This window comes from Struthio camelus, chromosome 21, assembly GCF_040807025.1.
Source record: "Struthio camelus isolate bStrCam1 chromosome 21, bStrCam1.hap1, whole genome shotgun sequence".
In the NCBI taxonomy this organism is placed as follows: domain Eukaryota; kingdom Metazoa; phylum Chordata; class Aves; order Struthioniformes; family Struthionidae; genus Struthio; species Struthio camelus.
The window spans coordinates 4,189,428-4,212,641 of NC_090962.1; the positions used below are offsets into that span (position 1 = coordinate 4,189,428).

At 42.3% G+C, this 23,214-nt stretch overlaps 2 protein-coding genes across 4 annotated transcripts; one reads left to right on the plus strand and one right to left on the minus strand.

Annotated features, from left to right (window-relative positions):
- Positions 1-4,670: 4,670 nt before the first annotated feature.
- Positions 4,671-13,564, plus strand: TNFRSF18 (TNF receptor superfamily member 18). Of its 2 annotated transcripts, none has more exons than XM_068916215.1 (7): positions 4,671-4,947; positions 7,606-7,737; positions 8,264-8,351; positions 8,850-8,938; positions 9,905-10,045; positions 10,297-10,471; positions 13,188-13,564. In XM_068916215.1, the coding sequence occupies exons 1-6, from the start codon at positions 4,773-4,775 to the stop codon at positions 10,446-10,448; spliced, it is 777 nt and encodes a 258-aa protein (XP_068772316.1). In that variant the 5' UTR covers positions 4,671-4,772; the 3' UTR covers positions 10,449-10,471; positions 13,188-13,564. The 2 variants fall into 2 exon arrangements, with proteins under 2 accessions (XP_068772316.1, XP_009669796.1); XM_009671501.2 differs by having other exon boundaries at positions 4,673-4,947; positions 10,297-10,466.
- A 3,752-nt stretch (positions 13,565-17,316) lies between these two features.
- LOC138061846 (rho guanine nucleotide exchange factor 7-like) lies at positions 17,317-22,954 on the minus strand. 2 transcript variants are annotated; one of them, XM_068916217.1, is made up of 6 exons: positions 22,882-22,954; positions 20,547-20,693; positions 19,837-19,923; positions 19,597-19,672; positions 18,885-18,961; positions 17,317-18,130 (listed from the first exon to the last, which is right to left on the minus strand). In XM_068916217.1, exons 2-6 carry the CDS (start codon positions 20,574-20,576, stop codon positions 18,053-18,055), a joined length of 348 nt encoding a protein of 115 aa, XP_068772318.1. In that variant the 5' UTR covers positions 20,577-20,693; positions 22,882-22,954; the 3' UTR covers positions 17,317-18,052. The 2 variants fall into 2 exon arrangements, with proteins under 2 accessions (XP_068772318.1, XP_068772317.1); XM_068916216.1 differs by lacking the exon at positions 22,882-22,954 and adding an exon at positions 22,060-22,850.
- Between the last annotated feature and the right edge of the window lie 260 nt (positions 22,955-23,214).

A 23,214-nucleotide genomic window follows, 5' to 3' on the forward strand; every position in this document is an offset into this window, starting at 1 on the left:
AAGAACAGTTCAGCAAAATCATGGCTCCACTGGCCCAAGGCAAAAAGGAAACTTTAAAATTAGGTGCCTGGCAATGTGTGTAATGCTCAGCACATGGCTGAATACCATTATGGTGGGCAAAAGTGGAACTCGCAGCCAGCTTTGTAAATACTCTTAGGAATGTGTGCCTTGAGGACAGAGATGCAAGTTGTCTTATCTGTGCACTGCAGTGGGTGGAAGAACTCATTTGTTCTTTCTTTAAATCTCATCCTTGAGCACTCTATCTGGTGTCATGTGTACAGACTGTGGTAGCACAGAGCAGGGGAAAGGGATTGGGGATCTGTAACAGCTCTTCTGTTCCACCGCTGCGTGCGCTGTTTCAGCCTTAGTCTGCCCTGGACTTACAGCTACATGTGGACATGGGCAGGTGTGGCTGGAAGAGGCTCCTTCCTCCTCTGGAGGCTGAGGCAGGAGGTGAGTTGCTGCATTTGGGGTCTTTTGCCATACATGCTTCTGTGTCTCCTTCCTTTGCTGGAAAGAGAATAAGCCCATCTTTCCCGTGTCGCCTGATGCACAGCAATGAGGCCCCACACTCAGAACTCAGTTTCATTTCCTCAAGATAGTCATGAAAGATTAAGGTCTCTTCATCCAAGTCTGAGGAACTAGAGCCTCGCATACTAGTCACCCTTCAGTTCAAACTCCTGTACAAGCCCTTGGAGAGCCTCTCTTCAAAGGGACAGTGGCAGCAGCATTAGGCTTCTCCTTTTTAATGGAAGCTAGGAACTCTGGACCCTGAGGCATTTCTGCCTCAGCCCCTAGATTAATTTCTTTGCCTGGTCTAAACTGTGCTATGTCTTCCTATTTCAGGCAAAGGAGAAACCACTGCATGTTGTATGTGCTCAGGCAAACTTGGTTCCTATGGCCTTTCCAACCCTTGGGGTTATAATTTTGAACACAGGTCACATAGGTTGAAAGCAACTCTCCAGGCCACAAAGCTTCTGTCTCTGGAGGAAGATAAAGCCTGTGAAGATTACTTGTTAAAAAATTACTTGTTAAAAAATTTAGTTTAATTCAAAAATACTCAGGCTAATTCCCCAGCTGTTGATAATTAATCCTACCAAAGAGGTGATGAGGAAGTGGAAACTACCGCTTATCGATGAGTATAATGGGTCTTTGTTCTAGCCGTAGGTGCAGAGCATTCTGGAAACTCTACCGGATCTGTACCGGGCAGTAGCATGGAACCTAGCAGCGTTGACATGCATCACCTATAGGACTGAGCAAGAAAGGGTCAGCAGATGAAATGTCACTACCTCAGAGACAGGTGAGATGAGCTTTAGAAAACCCCTAAAGATTTTTGCAGTCAGATAGTCAGGTTATCTTTGAAAGGTCACTGCTGACTTCAGTGTTTTAGACTTGGCATGTACAACTATTGTTTGTGATCTGACTGTAAATGTTCCATCATCTGAGCATGACTGTAATGCTTGAACAAGAATGATAATATGTACAGACTGGTTTAGAAAGCATCTACATTTAAAAAAGGCAGAGGGAAAGAAATGGTTAATTTCTAGGTCTGATAAGCAGGTGCTCACCAGCATCCTGGTTATGCTGTCAGATATGCTAACTGCCTGCCTGCAGGATTTGCCAGGACTGGGGTTCCCTTGAACCATCTGCCAGCTGTCTCTGTAGCACCTCTGGAGGTCTCTTCCCTATTTTTGGGTTTATGATGCTGAGCAAAATGTCTAGTTAAAGTTTCTGTTTGAGATTTAAGTAGTGCTAATTATTAATGTTCATCTTTGAACTTTGGGGGAATGGCCATTTCCTTCATCTGTAACCATTGTCCCTTCTAGTATATATGGCCCAGTCTATTGATACTGCTATGCTTCTCCTTCTAAAGATGAAAAAAATAAGGCATCAGGAGTCTAAGTGTGATGCCGAACTTCGAGATCAGGTCTGTTACTACTCAAATCTTTGTTAGTTATAAAATTACCTGTCCTAGCTGTTGCTGGCAGTAGTAGTTCTTCCTGTTGGTTTTTCAGCAGCATTAATTATCAGAAAGTAATGCTGAATGACTCTCAGCTCCTCAGGACTCCAGCTTTGGCATCGGGACAACTGTCAGCATTCTAACAGGGTTTGTTGTCTTGGCATGGGTATTGGCAACGGGACTCCACACAGGGTTCAAGTACAGGTAACAAAGCTTGAGAAGGTTTCTGGGAGTGGGCCAAGCCCCTCAGCAACACAGAGCTGATCCCATCTCTTCCTATTCCTGAGTTATGTTTCTCTCTGTACATCTCCCTAACAAATGATTTGTCAAGGTTACTTCTCACACCATTTGTGATGTGCGTCCTACGGGTTCTGTGTTGCTTACTGCGTTTGGGTTTGCAGCCCTTTTATGTCTGCAGGAAGCCTGCACGCTACCTCTTAATGAAACTGGGAGCACCTGACCTCAAAGGTGGGTACTGCTGGGAAGAAGAATAAATCTTAGTTGGGGATTTGGCAAGCATCTTGCCTACAAGAGCAGTAGCAGCACTTGCCATCAATGTAGATGTGGGTTGCTCTGCCCCCAGGCATTATATCCACTGCCACAATAGAGTGGAGGGCCTTCAGTGTGCTCCAAGTTTTCCTTGCCCTATTGTATAAGGAGGAACATTTTTAAATGGGCCATAATGCTACAGGGTGAATCTTAATGTGATTATGGCAAGGATTTTGGAACAAGTTTTCCATATTGAAACAATCTATTTAGTTGTTTTAAGAGCCAGGGATGATAAATAAAAATATCCTCAGAGTTGGTCAGGGTATGTGTGCAATTCAGAAGCAGTTGTAGCACTGATTTGTCTGCAGAGTATATTGCTGGAGTGTCCAATGCTTTTGTCAAAGAACTTATCTTCATCATAAGACACTGCAGAGTCTGTGAGAGTGTGAGGCAAAATTTTGCAGGTTGCTGAGTATGTTCTGCTTTCTGTATGAGGGAAGCACCCTGGCCAGGGTGTATAGCTCTCCCTGTCCCTGTGTTGCACAAGCGTTGCAGTTATGCCCCTTGGATGAGGTGGGGAAAGGAATTCTAACATGGGGGAGTGGACCCAAGAGCTGTGATGTCCAGCAGTCTTTGTGGCTGGTTGGGCAGCAGCTGCAGAGGGAAGTGTGTCTCTGGGTTTGCAGTGTAGTGTGAGTGGTACAGGGGACAGGCTGTGGCAATTATGAGGACTGGTGCTGTGGAGTAAGAAGAAGGGATCTCCTGTGTGGCAGAAGTACAAAGGAGGAGTTTTTTTTTTTTTTTTTAACTTCAAAAACACAAATATTGGCCTGCTGAGGGCGTTATATGGCAGTGACTGCAGAGGCCTGCTTGCAGCTAGTTTGGATACCAGCTTTTGATAGAGAGGTTTTATCTAGCACATTTATGAGTACAAGAAGCTTTGCAGCATACATTTGGAAAACTAGAAGGGACTGTTGCATACCAAACATACATGATTGTCTTCTGCCTAGGACAAAAACATAGGTAAATACCTGAATAGACCAAGGACTAAGTGAATAGTGTGTTGACTGACCTGCTCTTTGACATCTGTAAATGAGACTTCAGGGAGAAGTGTAGAACACGCTGAAGGGGAGGGACAGTGTGTGGGTGCGAAGTTTATCCAGGCTACCTTGGCTGTGTATTTAACTAAAGAACTAACACTGCAAGTGCCAAGTGCTGTAGACATGGCATTTTCCACAAGCACTCATCTCTCTTCACGGGTCTGACTCTCCCTTGCCCTGACCTATGTGTCATCGCACGCAATGTGGAAAAGAATCTGTTAAAAACTGCCTCTGCACCAAAATTCATCTCTTCAGTTGAGAATGAGATTGGATTTTAAATGCCATCTTCACTGTGCGTACATAAAAGCAACCACAAACTACAGGGATGGAAGCAAACCCTAGAGTGCAGTGGAAAGAGAAAGGACAAGAGAAAAAGCAAACCACTTATACTTTAAAGTGGAGATGGGAACGTGCATGTGTGTTTGTATAAGACAAGATGTTTTGGAGTTGAGACCCGGCAGCAGGAGATGATTACAGACAACATGTCTGTGCCTATATGAAATTTTGCTAAGCAGCTGTCTGATGTGTTGTCTGTGTGACAATTACCTATATCCTTGTGGGGCAGAGGGTGGAGGAGCAGTATGTGTCTTTAGATAGAGTTCACTGCAGCCTACTGCCATTTTCAGTTTTGGTACCAGGGCTGGTCTTGCAGCTTGGAGGAAGACAATATTATTTTTCTTGATCTATATTGAGTTACATTAGCTCTGGAAAATAATTCAAGAGTCGCACAGTCCAGAGTGCGAGGAAGTTGAAAATGATGACCAGAATCAGAAAAGGTGTGTGGATGGGCTTACTTTACGCTGTACATCTGATAATTAAATCCTTGAGAATTTCTAAATTCATTAGGAACTATAAGTCAGAATGAACTAGTCTGAGAGAGCTGAAGTTCACACCCCAATTTAATTTGCATTCATTTTCAGGCGTGTGTAAGTTTGCAGGACCCTTTGAAAATGAAATTTTGTGATGCTACATTTTGCTCCTTACCTGTTGCTCTCTTAATGGAGTCACTTGTGCATGGCTTCTCAGCCCTACTTTTTGTAAGAATTTGATGGGGTAGAATAAAATCGTTTCCCTGCCCCTAAAGAAACAGTAACAGGAAGAGTGCAGTCACCACTACAAAAAGCACAGTGCCTTCCCACAGAGTCAGAGGAAAGGGCACTTTTGAAGGGGAAGTCCAAGTACCAGCCCACCTTAGCGTGCTTTTCGGCTGTATAGCTTGAGACATGACTAAAGAAACAAGTGAAGTTGGTCTCCTCAAGACTCAAGCGTACTTGCTGTTTGTGGTGTGTCTGTGGCCGTTGACACAGCAAGCTCTGGCAACACCATGTCCGGATGGTGAACTGAGGCTGATTAGTAAGGAGGAAAAGAAATGCTGCCCCAAATGCAGCCCAGGCACTGGTAAGGGAATGAGATGTCTGTCTTTTTTTCTCGTTTGTCAGTACTAATTTATGTCAGCCACCATAAACAAATAGGAGAATGGTGTATATGTGTGTGTAAACGTCGATGTATCTTGAGGAACTACAAATGCAGAACAAAACTGCAGGGGCTTGTCTGCTGCCCCCTTAGTTCAGAATGTGCCTTAGCTATAAGCTTCAGGTTGAACTCATGTTTTGGCGTTGTTATGTGACTGTACTTGTTACTCTGTTATGAGGAGGGGGAAGCAAGATTTCTGAGGGCTGGCATGGCTCATGTGGAAAAAAAGTGTTCACTCAACGGTGGTTCTGACCCCTTGCTCAATTCCAAGATGGTTTCTGAATATTGTCTGTGCCATTCAGACTTCAGTGGGGATGCAGGGAGTGATGCTCTCTGCAAAGCTGTCCTTTGAAGTGTGTGGTCCTAAAGAGTGGGAGACTTCCCACTTCAACCCCTCTGCTCAACTTACAGAGCAGCTGACCTATGCTTATCTCAGATATAAATGGAGAGACAGGGTCTCAGGTGAGTATTAGTTTCAACAGCCTGTTCTAACCTGTGTCCTTGCCTGGGCTTAGGATTGTGATGAATTGTTAATGGATTCTCCCTTGGTTGTGATTTTTAAGTCAGACACTAGAGGTGGAACAGGCTAGTTGCAGGAGTTACTAGGTGACATTTCTGTGCCAGTTAGGCTGAAGGACAGAACAGGTGATCCTAATGGTCCCTTTCATGGTCCCAGGAACAGTCATACTAATCCTTCTAATTTAGTGCTGTCTATAGCAGTAGCCAGAGCTGAACAATACAGAACATGCAGCTGTTTGCGTGACCTACAGCAAGGAATACACCTTCCTTATCAGTTTGTCCTGAAACAGGATTACCGGAATCCTCATCTATCTGATATGATGGTGCTGTTGTCCTGCAGGGTTAGCAACAGGATTAGCCAAGAGGTTTCATCTTTTGTTGGTGCCTAGGTAAGAGTCAGCCTACCGCTCTTAGTCGCTGGAATACATCTGCCCCAACCTTTAGCAAGGAAATTGAGCCCCTCGTGGAAGGGAGTAGGTAGATGCATGGGATTTATGGGAATGAACAAAGGATAGGTGAAGAGTTATAGAGCTCGTCTCTCATAATCCACCCATTAAATCCTGGTTGGGTGGGTCATCCTTAATCAGGGGCCTCCGTGAGGTGCATTGGAGGGTTTAAGTTCAGAAGCCAGTGTTTTCGTGTTCACGTTGATAAATAGGACATTCGAGCTGGTGGTGACCATGGAGAAAGCTAGAGGTTTGAATCAGCTTTGTAGGATGAATGTCTCTCCAGTCCCTGACTGGGGCCTCTTCAGATCAAGACAGGGATGCGTGAATTAGAAAGCAGTGTATATAGAGTGAGGGGAGGGATCCCTGCTGCTCTCCAGGCTGTCTCTGTTCAGTGGCTAGGGAATTGTTTGATCTGTATCTTGCAATCCAGTCTCCATCACCAATGCTAAAATAGACTGAAAGGTCCCTCCTTTCCATTCACCTGCCAGTGATAGTGTGGAAACCCCAGGGTATTTCCCTTCCCACTGAGATAAAGTCATTCAGCGTGGGATCAGCTCCAGAATCACCCACTATTAACACAAGGAGAGAAAGATCTTCAAACATTTCCTTTTTTGTTGCCAGGCTTCATTAAATTTTGAAGGCCAATAAGAGGCGAGTGATGATCAGAGGAAGATGTGGGCAGTTCCCTCGCAGCCCTGCACATTCCTTCACCAAATAAACTTTGCTTGATCTTTGCTGCTTGCTGTTGGTTTTCTGAGTGCACTATTGAGCTAGCCAGTACTTCCCTCTAAATTTCTTTTCTTTAAGGTCACAAAACTTTTTGATTGAACAGCACTTTTCCTCTAACTGCTCTCCAAGTAACAGATGAACTACTTGATATTGTTTGCTCATGGCGTCAGTAGATTTGATTGATCCTTTGCTTTCATGAACTCATGAGCCTCTCAGAGTTAGTGTTAATGTTTTTGGAATTCAAGCAAGGTTCATAATTGAACTCCTCTAGAAACAGAGGGTAGAAATATGTTGGTTTATTACTTGGATTTTGACACGCTTTTGGCAACAGAGCTTAGGAAGCAACTGCTGTTGTCAGGAAAGGCATGGAAAAGATGCTCTGGCTTCAGTGGCCAGGGATCCTTTGCGCATCCCTCTTCTATCAGGGCTGACCCTAACTGAGAAGGGCTCTGTCAGTGTCCAGAGAGTTGACTTGATGGCTAGTTGATGTGCAATGCCTCCTTGGGTCATTGGCAGTGACACCCTTACCTTACAGCATCTGAATCTGAACTTCAGTAAGGCAAACCTGCAGCCTTAGCTCTGTCTCCCACTGCCTACGCTGGTGGGCTGCCTACAGGTATTCCAGATAAGACAAAGAAGTCACCGTGGTTAGTCAGACAGTGCTCAGGTCATCGTAGCGTAAAAATTTGAGTGGTGCTGACTTTGAGTCCTCTAGGCTTTACTCAGTATGCCTGGGAGTATGTCTGTTCTGGTATTCTATTTTTCACCACAGCACAATAAAAAACTATTTCACCAGTGTCAGCCAGTAAGACTAATGGTTAAATGAGAGCTAGTTTCTGGCCTCAGTTATAAAGGCAATTCTAACTTCTCCCTTTCTTCTTGACAGGAGACGACCGGTGTGCAGACACAGAGGATCATGACTGCAAATGTCGTCTGGGATACAGCTGTACTGATAGTGCATGTCTCTACTGTGTAAAACTGCCTGAATGTGCAGAGGGAGAGGAGCTGGTTAAGTTTGGTAACTAAAGAAACAAAAATGGCTCTTAAAGCTGGAGTTCATATAGGTGGTTTGTTGAGCAGCAGACAGTTTCATTCACTGCTTTTGGGAGCGCTTCGGATGCAAAGGATAGAAATGACATTTATACCCTGGCTTGAGCACCTGAAGCCCTTGCTTCCCAATTTTTACAGCGTTTCCCTTCATAAATTTGGGATTGTTCAGTTTTGTGCTCAGGCTTTTGGAACTGCTTTTCTTCCACGCTGTTAGAACTGTCAGTAGAAGTCTATCTTGCTGCCTGTGGTGGCTCTTAAGTTTACACCCTATGCTGTCAGATTAGAGTATTCTGCCCTTCTGCCATAAGGGGTCAACTCATACATCTCCCAAAATACAGAGGTGGCAAGAACTGCTTATATGTTTATTCAGAGGGCTGATTAATAATTCAGAGAGACTATAAAGGGAACTCATCGTACTCCTATCTGTGGTATTGCTATTTTTCCATTCAGTAAAGGCACTGACCTCTAATAATTCATGTTCTCTTTTCTTATAGGCATTGTAGACTTCACATTCACGTGTAAACCTTGTGAGATAGGAACCTATTCTAATGTTAAGAATGGCTGGTGCCGTAACTGGACTGAGTATGTATTCATCAATTTTTTTTTTGAAACATGCATGCTACAATTCTCAATTATTAATATTTAAATTGGAAAATAAAATTGAATCAAGGAAGTGATCACCAATTGATGAAATTAATTACTTTTTCTAATTCAGCAGTATACAATATTTATTTCAACTTTGGCTTTATGCATAATGGATCTCAGAAAAAAAATCTCAAGAAAAACTGCTTTGTGTTCAGCCTGCTTACAGGCCCATCACAAACTGATGTAAAAATTATTCCAAACATGGACATCACTTGAAAGAGAGAAGCTGAAAAAAAGTGTGCCTAAACCATCGTGATCTAGTGTTATCTTGATGGGAAGCAGCCATAATTTGGCCTACGCTGCTATAAAAAGAAAAAAAGGAAACAAATTGTGGAAATAAAGGAGGAAAGGAAGAAAGGGAGCCAAGGGGAAGGTTGGAGAGGAAGGAAGGGGCAAACAGGGATATTCTAAATTTGACTTTTATTCTTCTTTTAGCTGTGAAAGTTCTGGATTTCTAACAATCAAGCAAGGCAACAGTACACATAATGTTGTATGTGGTTTCCCTGTTAAAGATTTGGTGCAAGGTACCTCCTCGCAATGATTTGTTTGTCTAAATCTCTCCTTTTTCTGTACACTTCTTCAGCTGGTAACTTGCTGCCTAGTTATCATCTGGAGTTTGCTATCATGAATTATTGCTTTGAAAATGACTGTTGTGTTTCTTGCACTATTAATAGAGGTAGAATCGTTGACCAAGGCAAGATTACGCCATTAAAACATTGCCAGTAGTAAAGGAGGAGAAATGCCCAGCAATTGTCCTTGAAAAGAGCACACTTTGTTGGCAAACTATCAGAGTTTTCCATTGAACTTCTGTTGCAGTCTTGCTAAGTTTTCTCAGGAAAAAGTAGCTTGCTTAGTCATCCAGTTCCTTTACAAGTGCTGGTTGAATGCACAACACCCAGAACTGAAAACTAATGTCTCATCACAGATCAAATTATATAGGAATGGCTGGGTGCAGGCTTTGCAGCTGCCGAGTATCTTGAAGTTGGCAAGCTGCACTGCTCTGCCTTTTCTTCCCCCTTGTCCGTACAATGAACTGGCACCTTTCAGTTCTACGTCCTTTATTCAGAGAGATCATTAGTTCTGCTGAGGCAAATCACACAAGTGTGCTATTCTTAACTTCCATGAGGCTAACACAAATGTGAAAGTTTGGTTTGCTGTACTGCTTTTCAGGAAAACATTGAAGTCAAATACTCTGAAAAACCAAAAAACAAAACAGAGAAGATAGAGCCAGAGCCTAATCCTTGAGCCATGAAGAGATCAGGCATATATTTTTTCCACGGATGCTTCTTACCGGAGGGAGTGGTCTATTACACCCTTGACTTGGAGCATTTCAGTTTTGCTGTTAATACCTGCAGGGTTTTTCCCCTGGCTAATAATTTTCCTTAGAGAGAGAAAATTAGTCTCCAAACTTCCTGGGAAGCACTGCCTTTCCTTTAACAAAAATTTAGGCAAATAATTTCTTAACCTTTATTAAATATTTTTAATTGCAGTTCCAAATACAAATGAATCTATGTATACCACCATCCTGGCCATTCTTACTGCAGTGGCTGTATTTGTTCTCATCCTGCTGACCTTCTTCTTGCACTTCTGTATATGGTCACTGAAGAAAGAAAAATACCACATAGCTGACAGTAAGTGTATCTTTGTGGACTTCTCTGTGGTTGTACAGTGGAGAGAGACTGTCTCCCTTTCTCCAGACTCAGAATGGAATAAATTTAGTATATGATTTTGAGCTGGTTGCTTAGTTTCACTAAAATGCAGTGCCCCACCTGTATTTTTGCCTCTTCCTCAGACAGAGGCTGTATTGCTAAAGATAATGGGCAGCTAATTGACATCTGTGAAGACCTTGTGCGTGCAGTGCTTTTGCTTGTTCTCACTACAGATCTAGAACATAACTTCCCTTGGCTGTCACTGGCTCCACAACCACCACACCACAGAGAAGAGACTTACAGCTGCCAGTTCCCAGAGGAAGAACATGGAGACAAAACACCTGAAGAAAAGCCTTGCTACCTTCACCCTCAGAGTCTACACTGAAAACAGATGAATTGCAAAGTACTGTGAGGGAGGAGGAGCTGAGCTCTGCTTTTCAAAAAAAAAAAAAAAAAAAAAAAAAGGGAGGGACTGGGTGCATAAAGCATCATTATATACAGAGCAGTAAGGAATGGGTCTTTGGGGAGTTTTGCTTTGTTTCTTCTCAAAAAAACCCTAGCATTTCGAAACAGAGGAACTACTAACTCAGGCTGACATTCAGTTCAGCGACATTGCTTTATTGCAAGTTTCCTGTTTTTTTCTGTTGATGCTCTTTTCAGCTTGGGACTTTTGTTCTAATTATTCCCCTTTGCATCTTCTGCACACATCTCTGTGGTGCTCCTACAGACTGACATGTGGGTAGAAGCCCAGGGTGCCACCATCAATCCCTTCAGTGTTACAGAAAATATGATAATACTGATAGGACACGCACAGTTTTCATAAGCTGTCCATAGTGCCAAAATGTGTACCTAACAGTCATATATTAGGGGAATGAGATATTGTGCCTAGCAAGCATTTCTACTACTCTGCTGTAAGCAGACAGTGCATTTCCCTAATAAGAAATTGCCCCCTTTGTTATACAGCAAAGGGCCATTACACTTAATCCGTGAAATATTTTCAGGTGATAGAAGGTGTTGGATGAGCCAGTCTCAGTGCACAGAGGTGCCAGTGTGAGATTGCTATGGCACATCATTTGTGCTTGCAGAGACTTGCTGATGATGCAGGTTCCATGATTCCCTCCAGGGAAACTGGGGAGAGAAGGGAATAACATTTATCTTCCCTTTCTTCCATAACTCGGCAATCTTTGGAGCCTAGAATACTGAATTAAAAGGACTTCCGAAAGACTCAACTGAGGACCATGCTGTCTAGAGAAATATATTTGGTTTAATGAGCCCTTCCTTCTGTTTTCCACTGTCTTTTCCTGCTGTACAGACTAGAAGCCCAAGATTTGTTTTTGATGTTTTTTTTCTCCCTGTCCTAGAAGAAAAAGAACCAGGGCTTCTGTTGGTGTATACCAGCAAAACTTCAACAATTTGATCATCAGCTGAAAGAAGTTCCTCTTTCTGAAAATCCAATCATGTAGGATTTTTTTAGTGTTAGATTGATGCTTCCTTCCCCAAGTTCATAGAGCTCTAATATGGCCAGAGTTAATCCTTTTGCCTGACTTGAAAGGGCTAGATTTTCTGATGGACTTAGTTGCTTTCTGTGGGTTGACACTGATTTCAGATAAGAACCCAGTTTGTGGCTTCAACTAGTTAAAACTCAAGTCTTTTTTTTATGTCTGTGTTATGTGATTGCAATAACAGATTCAAAGCCCTGGCTGCCCTCTGGTTGTGCCTTCTGGTGAAAGCTGCTTGGAGTAGATTCTCTTATGACTAAATCAACTCTGAGGAAAAATGAGTTTTGGGTCAACCTTCATGTGAAAAGTTAGGAATACCACACACTGTAGCCAGTATGTCAGCTTCCTTATGATTCCTTGCAGAGAACATGAAGAGGACAGGGCTTCTAAATTGAATCCTAACAGATTAATGAAAGTTCTGTTAATCACCTTGAGTAAATACTCAAAGGGGATTATTCCAAGTCTGAATGACACGCTATTATAATTAGGACTGTGTTAAATTAGAATGGATGTGAAGCAGAAGGTGTTGCATGCACAAATGTGTGTTGTAAAAGCACTTGAATAGAGAATCCTAAAAAGTGGGACAAGCTATTAACCTTGGAAAGCCAGTCACACAACCCCTCTGCTCCAAGGAAGGCTCAGCTAGGCCAGATCCCAGAATCACAGAATGGTTGAGGTTGGAAGGGACCTCTGGAGATCATCTAGTCCAACCTCCCTGCTCAAGCAGGGTCCTCTAGAGCATATTTCCCAGGATCGTGTCCGGACGGGTTTTGAATATCTCCAGCGAAGGAGACTGCGCAACGTCTCTGGGCAACCTGTTCCAGTGCTCTGAACAGGCTCTGATATCCATCTGCCTATTAGACTTTCATTGGGATGACTCCATGACCTCTAGGCAATCCAATCCAGTGACTGATTTCAAGGTAGACATCAGAGAAGGAGAGAGATTATGTTACTTAATGCTTATGTTGTCTGTCTTGATCATGAGGAAGAATTGAGTTCATTATGCTCTATAGCATCTTTATAAGTATTTTAAAACTATCATCTCTCCTTGGTCTCTGCAGGCTCTTATCCTTCCTCATAGATTATGTTTTCTAGACTTCTTACTATCTCTCTCTAGACTCTCTCCAGTTGGTCTTTCTTGAAACCTTCTCCAGAGGAGTCTTGGCAAGCTGAAAAAAGCTGAAGGATTAATTTTATAATTCATGGACATGCTTTTATTGCTGAACGTTTCATCAATGATTTTGGGAATGAGTAATCCACTGGGGTCCTAATTATCTTGTCAACAGGAGTTATCCTGTCTTTTCTGTTTTTTGCTTTTTTATGCATTATTTAATCTTATAGCTAGGTGAAATAATTGTAAAAGAAAATGAAGTGCAAAAAATTAGCCTTGTCCACTATACTGCATTCCTCCGTAGTCCTAGTTTTAATCTTCCAGCTGCCCTGGTATTGGATTTAGTGCAATCAAAATCCTTATACCTTAGCTTCCCCTCCATGTAAAATTAGAATAGCGATACTTCCCAACCCCAAAAGTATGTTGTGAGACATAGTTAGTACTTGTGATGTATTTTTGCCTTCTTTGATCCTATTACTGTTAATTCTTGTGTTGCTGATAATTTTTCCCACAGGTATCCCTGTGTGAAATTCATCTGAAAAGAGAGAGAGAGGTTTTTTTCCCGCTGCTTTGAGAAATATATGGATTCTTACCTGAGGTGAACTGGAGATTCAGCCAAAGAAAGTGAAGTGGTTTGGATCGGATTAAATAGGATAACTGGGTTTGAAGTAAAAGGCTGGCTCTGCCTTGTAAGCAGTTACACTGTGGGTTTTAATATGCTCAGTAGTCTACATGCCTGCCTGTCAAGGCTGTTCTTACTGTTTATTCTATGTTGGCCATGTTTATTCTCTGCACTTTATGGACCTTTTGTCTTTTTACGAACTGTGTTTTTCAGCAAGATTTATTACTGTGGCCTTTTGTAAAGGCAAAATAAACTTGAGATTTGAATTATGTGCCTTTGTGATGCAGTTAAGCACAGGTTTGGAGGTCTTGTTCTGGAAGAATTTTATCCTTTGGGTTGTCCCAGTGTCTTGACTACAGTTCAGTTTTACTTTCCCAATTCACTTCCCTTCTCTTACAGAACTCTGGCTATTTCAGCAGTGTACCCTCAAACTCTTCTACCATTGCATTTTAAATGGTCCATTTGCACCTTTTCTCCTTTTTAAGCAAGTGGCTTAAAATTTCCTTGCTGCTGCTCAACTGTCTTTTCAGCTACCCACTACCAAAATAGCAGGAAACTGTGGCTGACAATGTTTTCCATTCCTGACAATGGCCGAGAAGCAGCAACGTTTTGGGCAGAAAATTCTAACAGAAGTTACTATTTGAGGGATGAAGGATTCGAGTGTCTAATAGAAGTCTTATGTATCAGAGGATGCAACTGACCAGGGTGAGGTATACAAGACCTTGTAGGCTGCAGGTATTGCACAGCCAACAATGCTGACAGTTAATATCGAAACATGTTGAAGAGAGCCGTATTATTCATGGGAAATTTGCACAGTGGCCTCTTGGGTTTCTGTCTGCCTACCTTGAAGAACAGTTCTGCTTCCTACTTACCTAACCACCTGACTTAAGGCTGCTTATTGATGGGAAAAGCAACCAATTTCCTGTCTTGAAGCTCAGATTCAGAGGGAAAACCCAAAGTGTGAATCATTTAAGCCATGGAGAATTTCAACAAAAGAGCTGTACTTTACATCAAAGAAAATGAAAGCTGTCAGCTCAGAACAGTGAGCTTCTAAGCAAACAAACTTTATGCTTTGGTTTCCATTTAGAAACAACTATAGTGTGGAGTCCCTTCGTTTTTGCAATATCTGAATCAGATCGTGGCTCAATTTTCAGCTCAAATCCCAGAGTTTTGGGGATTTTCAAGTTCTGATTTAACTTCAGCTTGATCTCTGTATATGGACTCTAGATTAAAAAGATTTTTTTCCTTAAATCATTAACATCCAGTGAAATGTCTATAGCAATATTTTTCTTTTTTGCTTGAATCCCTTTTCAAAAGTGAAAATACAGTATCCTTGAATAATATCCTGAAGTTTTTAGAGGCTATGTGATCAAGTGAATTTAGATACATATGATTTTGCTAAAATATTGTCATGAATAAATAGTTAAAATATGACATACAGTGAAATCTAAAAAATAAGTTCCTTGATAGTGGTAACAAAAAAGGTGAATATGCAGGCTCCAAAGCCACAGCATCAAATTATGGCTTAACAAGATACCTAAGTCTTTTGCCCTGTGTAGGTTGAATGGTATTTTTTGTGTTTACAGACAAAAAGTGCAACACGCTGATGCCGAAGAAATGTGTTCTATTACAGAAATCTGACAAAAAAGAGTTCTTGAGCAGCCAGTGATGATTAAAGGCTTGTTGCCATTTAGTGGGAGTCTTTCCTAGATATGCATTTTATCATGCCTATCTGGAGAGCATTTGCCCTCATCAGCAATCTTATTGCTGTCCCTGACTTGACACACTTGAATCCACCCAAGGGGTGAGGATGTGGACATCAGAGCAGGAAACGAGAGCTAGACTTGCTGCTGCAGCACCAGCCACAAATGCTAGGCAGCCAAGGACAGAGGTAACTGCTACTCTAAGGGCTGTGGCTGTTCCCCACAGCAGATGTGGGCTGGCCAGCCTGGGTGCTGCAGCCCGTTTAAAGCTGCCTGCTTATCAGGTGAGTGATGATGAGTCTCAGCTGTGCAGCAGTTGGGGGTAGCTGGTGTTGTGAAGCCCCACTGGCAGTACGTGCTTCTGGCTGTAAGAGAAGCAACTCTCAGGTAATGTTTTGGGGTTATATCTGGTGGTGGTATCTCTGCAAGAGTCTGTCTGTAAGAATGGGTGAAATCTTCTCAGCCCTTCTGCTCTTGGACTCAGAGGGTGCTGCTTACAAATGCAATATGCATTTCACAGGTTTTGCTTGGCTGTTAACCTGTGTTGTACAGCCAGTGCTGCTGCCTGGGCCTTTGCTTGTTGAGGAAGTGGTAGATAAAATCAGTGTTTCACACAAATGCTGTGTGCTGCCACAGTCCAGACTAGGCACGAGCGAGGACTCTGAAAAAGCAGACAGCACTTAACTGAGAACTTTCTGGAGCAATCCTGTTCATAAAATATATGTGGAAAAGGTCTCCTTTATGTTGGAAAATGTGGGTTTTTTTCGCCCTCCTCTCCCTTCTATCTGAGACAGCATCACAAGCTGCTCAGGGAGTAGGAGGGAGTTCCAAACCTGGTCAGTTGGCTTCTAAAGAGCCAACCATTTTAGCATCTGAGCTTTAATACGGCTTGGAACAGAAGTGTCAGTATGTGTGACACCGTTAGAAGATTTTAAAAGACTACTAACATAACATAGTTGGTGATTTCTTAGAACCTGACATCATACAGCAGCGCCTGCGTCTCCCTTCCCTTTTCCTGTAAAAAGAGAAATGACTGCCATGTTGAGAATTGAAACCATGACCTTCGGGACAGAGAAGCTGGGTTTCTCTGAGTTCTGGGAACTTGTAGTGTTCTGGTGGAAAAGTTAGGACCAAATTCAGCAATTTTCCTCTGAATAATGTGTATTAATTTCATGATGCTAGGGAAAGTGTTGCCACTTGTTGCCTAATCCAGATTCATGTTCCTGAAGTTTGACTTCCAAACTGGAAAAGTATGTCTGAAAAATTTCAGGGTGGGGAAATGGCTTTGAGCACCGAGCGGAGAAGAGTGATCTTCCCATCTCTCTTTTCTCGTACCTTATTCAAGAGCTTAACGGAAAATGTTGTTCTGGGTACAATTCTTCAGAGTTTTCTCTGTAAATTTTTAAGATTCTGACCTGTTAAAATAAAGAAGTTCTAAACTTTGTTAAAAACAAAGTCTGATACTTAGAAATGGCTTGCTGCTGATAATCAGATAAAGTCCTTCCTACACAGTTTTAGGAAATGCAGGGTAACAGGAGAACAAGGTAAAAATACCCTTTTATATAGTCATTCAGTTAATCACGAGCTGCTGTATATATATCACGCTCTCCACAATATTTGACAATAAATAATTATTGGGTGTTTGGGGCCCAGTTGAACGCTGGTAACTTCTTAATACTTTGGCTGCAAAAAATAGTAAAAGAGTAACAGGGTGGAAGAGATGCGTGAGGTACAGAAACAGCCTTTCTCATACTAGTGGTTTTGCTTGAACAGAGAGTAACTAGGGAACTGTGCACGCAGTGTTTTGTTATGCTAACACATCTGTTCACCTACCAAGGACCGATTAAAGGAAAGCGATTTCCTGCAAATTGATAAAGTTTTAAAACTGGAGAATGTAAAAAAATATTTCCACAAGACCTCCCCTTAAATTTTTTTTGTCTCCTTTCCCAAGGAAAGGAAGATTGTGCAATTGTGTGATTATATATCTGTCTTTCAACTTTTGAACTCATCGCCCAGTTTTGGCCCAGCTCGGCAGAGGTGCGAAGGTGTTCAGTTCTTACAAGCACCAGGAAACGAGAGTCATGAATTCTATTGCTCATGGACATACTTTTTTTTGATTTCCTTCTGAAGTTGTTAAAACATCTTGTTTTTCAATATACCCATCTCCCCATTTTCTGGATTACAGGTGGCCCGTGTACAGTGCATAGAGGAAAAATTTGACTAAAACAGGAATCAGGAGGTCACACAAAGCCTGTTCGGGTGACTTTGCAGACGTACTATGGACGCAGCCTCGATTATTAGCCTGCAGGTAACTGAGAACTGTATATACCAAATGAAAGGCTTGATTGCATTGGTGTAGCAATGCTTCATTTTATGTGCTGTGTTTATGTAGAATGGGGAAAGATTCTTAAGTTATTCAAAATCCAAATGAAATATTTTGTGATTGTGAAAATGAGTAGATTTGATTCAAACTGGAGGTGTTCAGGTTGTTTTTTCTTAGCAGATGGAGGACAGCAAAGAGAATACAGGGGAAAAGTTTTTGATCTGTGAAAACTTCCAGGGTTAACTTTTCCCCTTGATTTGGGCTAGGAAGAAAAGCTATAGAAAAGGGGCTATTCACAGTCAGGAACTGCACTGTCCCTGCAACTTCAAAGAAAGAGAAAGGCTTCCCAAGCTCTATGTGCAAACAAACACAGTTACCTGATTCAGGCTAGAAAGTTGTTAAACATGAATGCTGCTTTCTGCACATAACTTAGGGTCAGGCTAAAGGGTTTTATTTGTAATATTTATACAATATTTTACAATATTTCTCTTTGTGAGAAGAATCAGGCAGTAAATATAGTAGGCAGATTGGGAAAAATTTCTCCTTAAGGCATTTGTACAGCTGAGGTCAAAACCACAAAATTCTACATCAATTGCGAAGGCCCATTCAGCACAGCTGTCAGTGGAGAATGGTTCCAATTTGCCAATAAGGGACTCATTCTTGTAGCTTCTTCGCTTTGTGTTGGTGTTCTGTTTGACATACCCTTCGTGTTGTCGCTCTGTGCTATTGTCCTACTTCTGATGTCGCCAGGATTTCTTAGGGATGATAGGTGGTGGCTGGAGAGTCAGAGGATGAAGGTTTTGCTCTGGCTGAAACACATTTTCAGCACATGAGCATAGTAACTCTGCCAAGAATTTTACATGCCAGATAAACATAGCCATGCTCAACTAAAGAACAGCAATGTTGATTAATAAATAGTCAGAGCCCAGCATCTCTTCTGCTTTTAAAACATCCAATCCCGATTCCCCTTCCCTCTTCTCTGAGTCCCGATAGTGTTATACATAAGCCTCTGTGCTGAGTGTGCTGCATATCTTGGCCAAGGGAAGATGATTGGCTCTGCAAGCTAGGACCTGGATAAGGTTCTACTTTGAAGGAGGCTAACTCCACTTTGCAGGGATATGAGAAGATCCAGGGAATCAGATCATAAACTGGTAGTATGATCACTTGTATTTTAAAGTGTAGTTTGATAATGTGTCTCTCCAGCTTCAGGAAATAGGACAAACTGCCCTAACAGCTTGCCTCCTTCCCTCAGTAGTCCGGCTTAGTTCAGTATGTAATTTAAATTGAAATTGATGAAAACCAGTTGCTTAGGTATCTCTGTCTTTCACTCCTAGAGATTAATACCTGCTGATGTTTTACTGACCAAATGTTTTGTGGGACTCGGTGCTGAGTCCTGCCAGGAGAAAGATGGGCTTGATGAGAGCTCCCTACCCAGATAAGTCTTTTGCGGAAAAGGAGAAGAAAAGTTGGGAGGAAGCTACATTTTAGATGAATCTATGTAAGGCTGGGAAAGTACTAGGCTTGAGAAGAGATATTGCTGCAGTAAAGTTCTCTGACAAATACCTTCTGTAGGTGGAAGAGGCATTTTTCATAATCCTCTGCTGCTGAACAAGTGATAAGGATAGGTTCTGTCAGGCTTCCTGCAAGACATCAACAGGGAACAGCTTGGTCTTCGGAAAGTATGCTAAGTTTGCCATGACACACAGGTTATCAGCCTATAGCAAGGGAAGACATGGGGTCTACGTCTCTGCAAGGTTAATACCCTCTCCCCAGAGCCAGCCTCTAGCTTTCAGCTTGCCTTCACTTCTAACCTGAAGGATGCTCAGATTTCCCATGGTACAAAAGACAGGTAACAGGGACTGGACTGGCTGTTGAACCAAGTAGGGAAACACAGAAGAGTATTAAAACCTATCAGCCAGCAACAGAAGACAACCCTAAAGAGTGTCTCCCTAGGTTGCTCCAGATGCAGCTAGAAATGATATCTGATTTTTAACTAGACACTTTCTCTTGTGATAGCAAAGAGCCAGATTCGAATGTTACGTATGTGAAAAGGATTTTGTACTGAAGCTGCTGGGCTTTGGAAGACTCTGTTTCTTATGAAAGCACAGTCAGTTCTGTTAGAAACTACTGCTGCAAAGAGCTCCTGTAAACCTGAGCTACTCTGTGCACCTGACTCCATTCACAGGAAGACAACTTTGTAAGATAACCCATTCTAATGTAAGCCTGAGCACCAAGCGATGCTCAGTTCCTCGCTGCTCTCATCTATTTTTCTTACCTGTAATTTCAAACTGCAACTTCCCCAGCGTAGCTGATTTCTCCTTTGCCTGGATTCCAGTTAGGGGGAGTTTTCCCTTCAAAAAAGGAAAGAAAAACTATACTTTTATATTTTGCCTCAGGCTTCTCTTTTCTGTCCTTGATAGTCAGACTTTTTCATCCCCCGAAGTTGCTCACTAGATGCAGCTCCTCTCAGCTCTTTGCTTCCTTGACCATTTCCTCTATCCCCTCTGTTACTTACCTCATATGTGATTGCAGTTCTCTCCTTATCTACAGAGAGGAAAAGCAGATCTTCTGGAAACAGGATCAGCAGTCTTTCCTCAGAAGCCTGTGGAACAGAGACCGATTAGGGACATCTTACATCCCTACATCTTAGGGACACCAAACATGTTCAATAACTTCCACTCAGTGGATATGTCTCAGCCAAAGGCAGAATATGAAGTCAAATGACTGGCAGTACACCAAATCTCAGAACGGTCTGCAGCACTCGGTTGCTCCTATGTCACAGATACTGTCCTTTTAATTTCTTATTTAGGCTGGATATTTATTGTTTAGAAAGCTGATGGGATATTTATCACCAGGTCTTTTTTAGAATAAGTCAGACACACATCTGCAAGGAAATGTTTAGGAGATATTGATCTTGCTGTGGGTTAAGAAATGGATGGGCTAGATGACCACATGAGGTCCCTTCCAACCGTAAGTTCTCTGACTTTGAGTGCAGTTGTTTGAACAGATTGTCAGAAGTGATTCCTTTTGTCTCTTTAATACTTTGGGACTTTGACAGAATTAGCCTGATGCTACCTTTTCAGTAGCCTACCAAAGGCATAATGATACATATAAGCAACAGTCATTGCAGCTGCAAAATTTTTTGGAGCTACACACTACAGCTCATTGATTGCATTCTTCTCAAAGCCATCCATGTGTCTGAGAGTGGTATATATTGTACGTTACCCCCACACAGCCACTGGCCACTTGCACCATAGTCAAGTACTGTATGCTTCCCAGATGCTGAATAGGTTTTCCTTCCCACTTCAGAATGGTGTTACACAACAGATGTCTCACAAGCTCTCTTTTCTTCCACTGCTCATCACATGGCACCTTTTTTTTGGAGACAGACCAAAAGGAGATAAAACTAGAGGTGTAATGTTTTTGAGGGGTTATAGGGTGGTAAAAGAAAGATGCTTATGCTATAAGCCTGGAAATTTGGAAACCCCTAATGAAGTTCCTAGTTCGCTACAGGTTTCCTGCCTACCTAGGCCAAGTCATATATGCTGTGGTTTCATGATCAGCAGCTGAGAAAATTGTACGGCTTTAGCTATTTGAAAGAGAAAGGTCTCATTTTCCCTCTCTCATGAAGTTGCTTGGGACATGGCTTTGATTTGAATTAGAATTTCATCTTAATCCCAAACCATTTAGGCTGGGCATTCAAGTCTATTTCTTGGACTTGAATGAGGATATTTGTTGTACAGTATGAAGATGTGATTTCTTTTCCCTCCGGAGTAGCCCTGTACAGCTAACAGGAGATTGGGATTCAATGTAGGCTAATGGTATGCATGGCTATGCTGAATCCTTAAAGGATTTCTGCACCCTATATTGAACCCTTAGAGCAGGATCACCTGAGCTAGCAACTTTAAAATTAGCTTGTATCCACTAGCTCCAATCATAAATGTGAACTGCAGGGGAAGACAGAAATCAGCAGATCTTTAGGATGAGTGATCTGGGTTGCGGGTTTTTCCCGCTATTCAAGTCAAGCATGCTGTTAGACAAAACTAAGGTGCAGTGCTGCCCTAGAGTCCAGGCCATGCAAGACATCAAGGACAGCTGTGTAGGTGTTTGAACGAGGGGGAACCTTAACAGAACTCTTAGTGAATAGGATTAGGGAGAGGAAAAAAAGACAAGCTGGCTTTCCAGCTGACTCTTACCTTTTAGGAATGCATGCATACAACAACATGGGCAGAATATGGGTAAAACCTTTGGGATCATGTGTTGCATGGCTGTATTCCTGAATTCCCTGAAGCACTAAATGGGTGTTTTCAATGTCAGCGTATCCTGCCATCTTGTGACACTTAGGGATGCTGCAGTATATTTTATAAGAACTTGTGTGACAGTCCAGCATATAATGAGGAGTAAGTCTTTTTTTTATAACTAGGAGAAAACCTAAATTTTTTGACAGTGTAATTTCCCTAGGCTCCTTAAGTTACTGCCCATGAGCAAAAATGATAAGTAATTTTTCTAAAAATCTCTTGTGCATAGAGCAGCAGTTGCAAATTTTCAATGATAAAACATTGTGTGTAGCAGGCTTACTTGCCATAACCTAGAATGAATCTACAGCATCCTCAAGTAACACTAGTGTTCAGTTCTAGCCTGATTGTTACAATCCTTGAAAAACCCTACCCGGTTTCAAAGCCGCTAGTGTTTCTTGCTCTCATCCCATTTTCATTACGTCTGTTCTACACTGACTCACCAGAAGAGAGATGGCGTTGTTGTGACTGACAAGGCAGTTAGAATTTGCCTTCTCAATTTGGTGCTGGAGGTGTTGAACCCACATGTCAAAGTCAGCTGAATTCTGGCAGCAGACAAGCCTGGATTCTATCATGGACCCTGTGCAAGGAAACATACAACCCCTGGGTCTGAGGAAGGGCATCAGTGATGTGAAATGCCTTTGAGCCGAGCAGGTGAATTCCCCCCAGACACTCAGTATCTCTATAGCTAGATTCCACCTGCACTTTGGTATTTCATGATTGGACAAGCTCATCCCTGTCATTTTTTTGTTGTTAATAAGAGATTCTGGGCTGGCACTGGGACAATTAGGTCTCTCCCTTGTTCTAAATGCAAAGACACCAGCATTTGCCTCCTGTTTAGTTTAAGTAGAAAATTAGAGTAAAGGGGACCCTATAACTTATATTACCTTGTGTATGAGGAATTCCAGTTAACCCTAAAGCATTCTTGGTTTAAGGCTGTGCAGCAGTTGCATCCACCTGTAAAAACTGGGATTCCAAATTCCTTCTGCCTTGCTGTGTCTCATCCCTCTATACAGCTATAGCAGATGCTGCACACTAAAGCCCAGGCTAGAGACTCCAGTCCAGAAAGGCATTACATGTTCTCCAGCATAGCTGAATAGTTGAATGTGGGAGAGAAGGCAGGTCCCTTCTTCCCCAGGCATCCACATGGCTGCATAACCCTCCTCATCCTCCTTCCACACAGACTGGCCCTTGAGGACTGGAGTATGGGAATCACGGCTGTATGACTATCAAAGTCCCCTCCAGATACTGCAGAGCAGGCTTACCAGCAATTTCAAATGTGTTGCTGATTGCACTCGCAGTCTCTCTCATATGCATCCCAGTGAGAGGAAGGAGACCCTAGTATGGAGGGGAATTGTGTTAGAAAGCAGTTGGTATGAATAACTTCTCTGTGCCCCACTGCAGACCCTCGGACACACAGTAGAATGCTTTCCTTCAAGCCAGGCTTAAGAGTTTCTCATCCTTCCAGCCTTTAGCTTTAAGAAAGGCTAGTAGGCTGGCATTCAGCTTGCTGGCTGGAGACTTTGGAAATCTGGCTTTTATTCCTGTTTCTCCACCTGTAAAATGACTATCCTCCTTCATAAAGTGCTCTGAGGTAT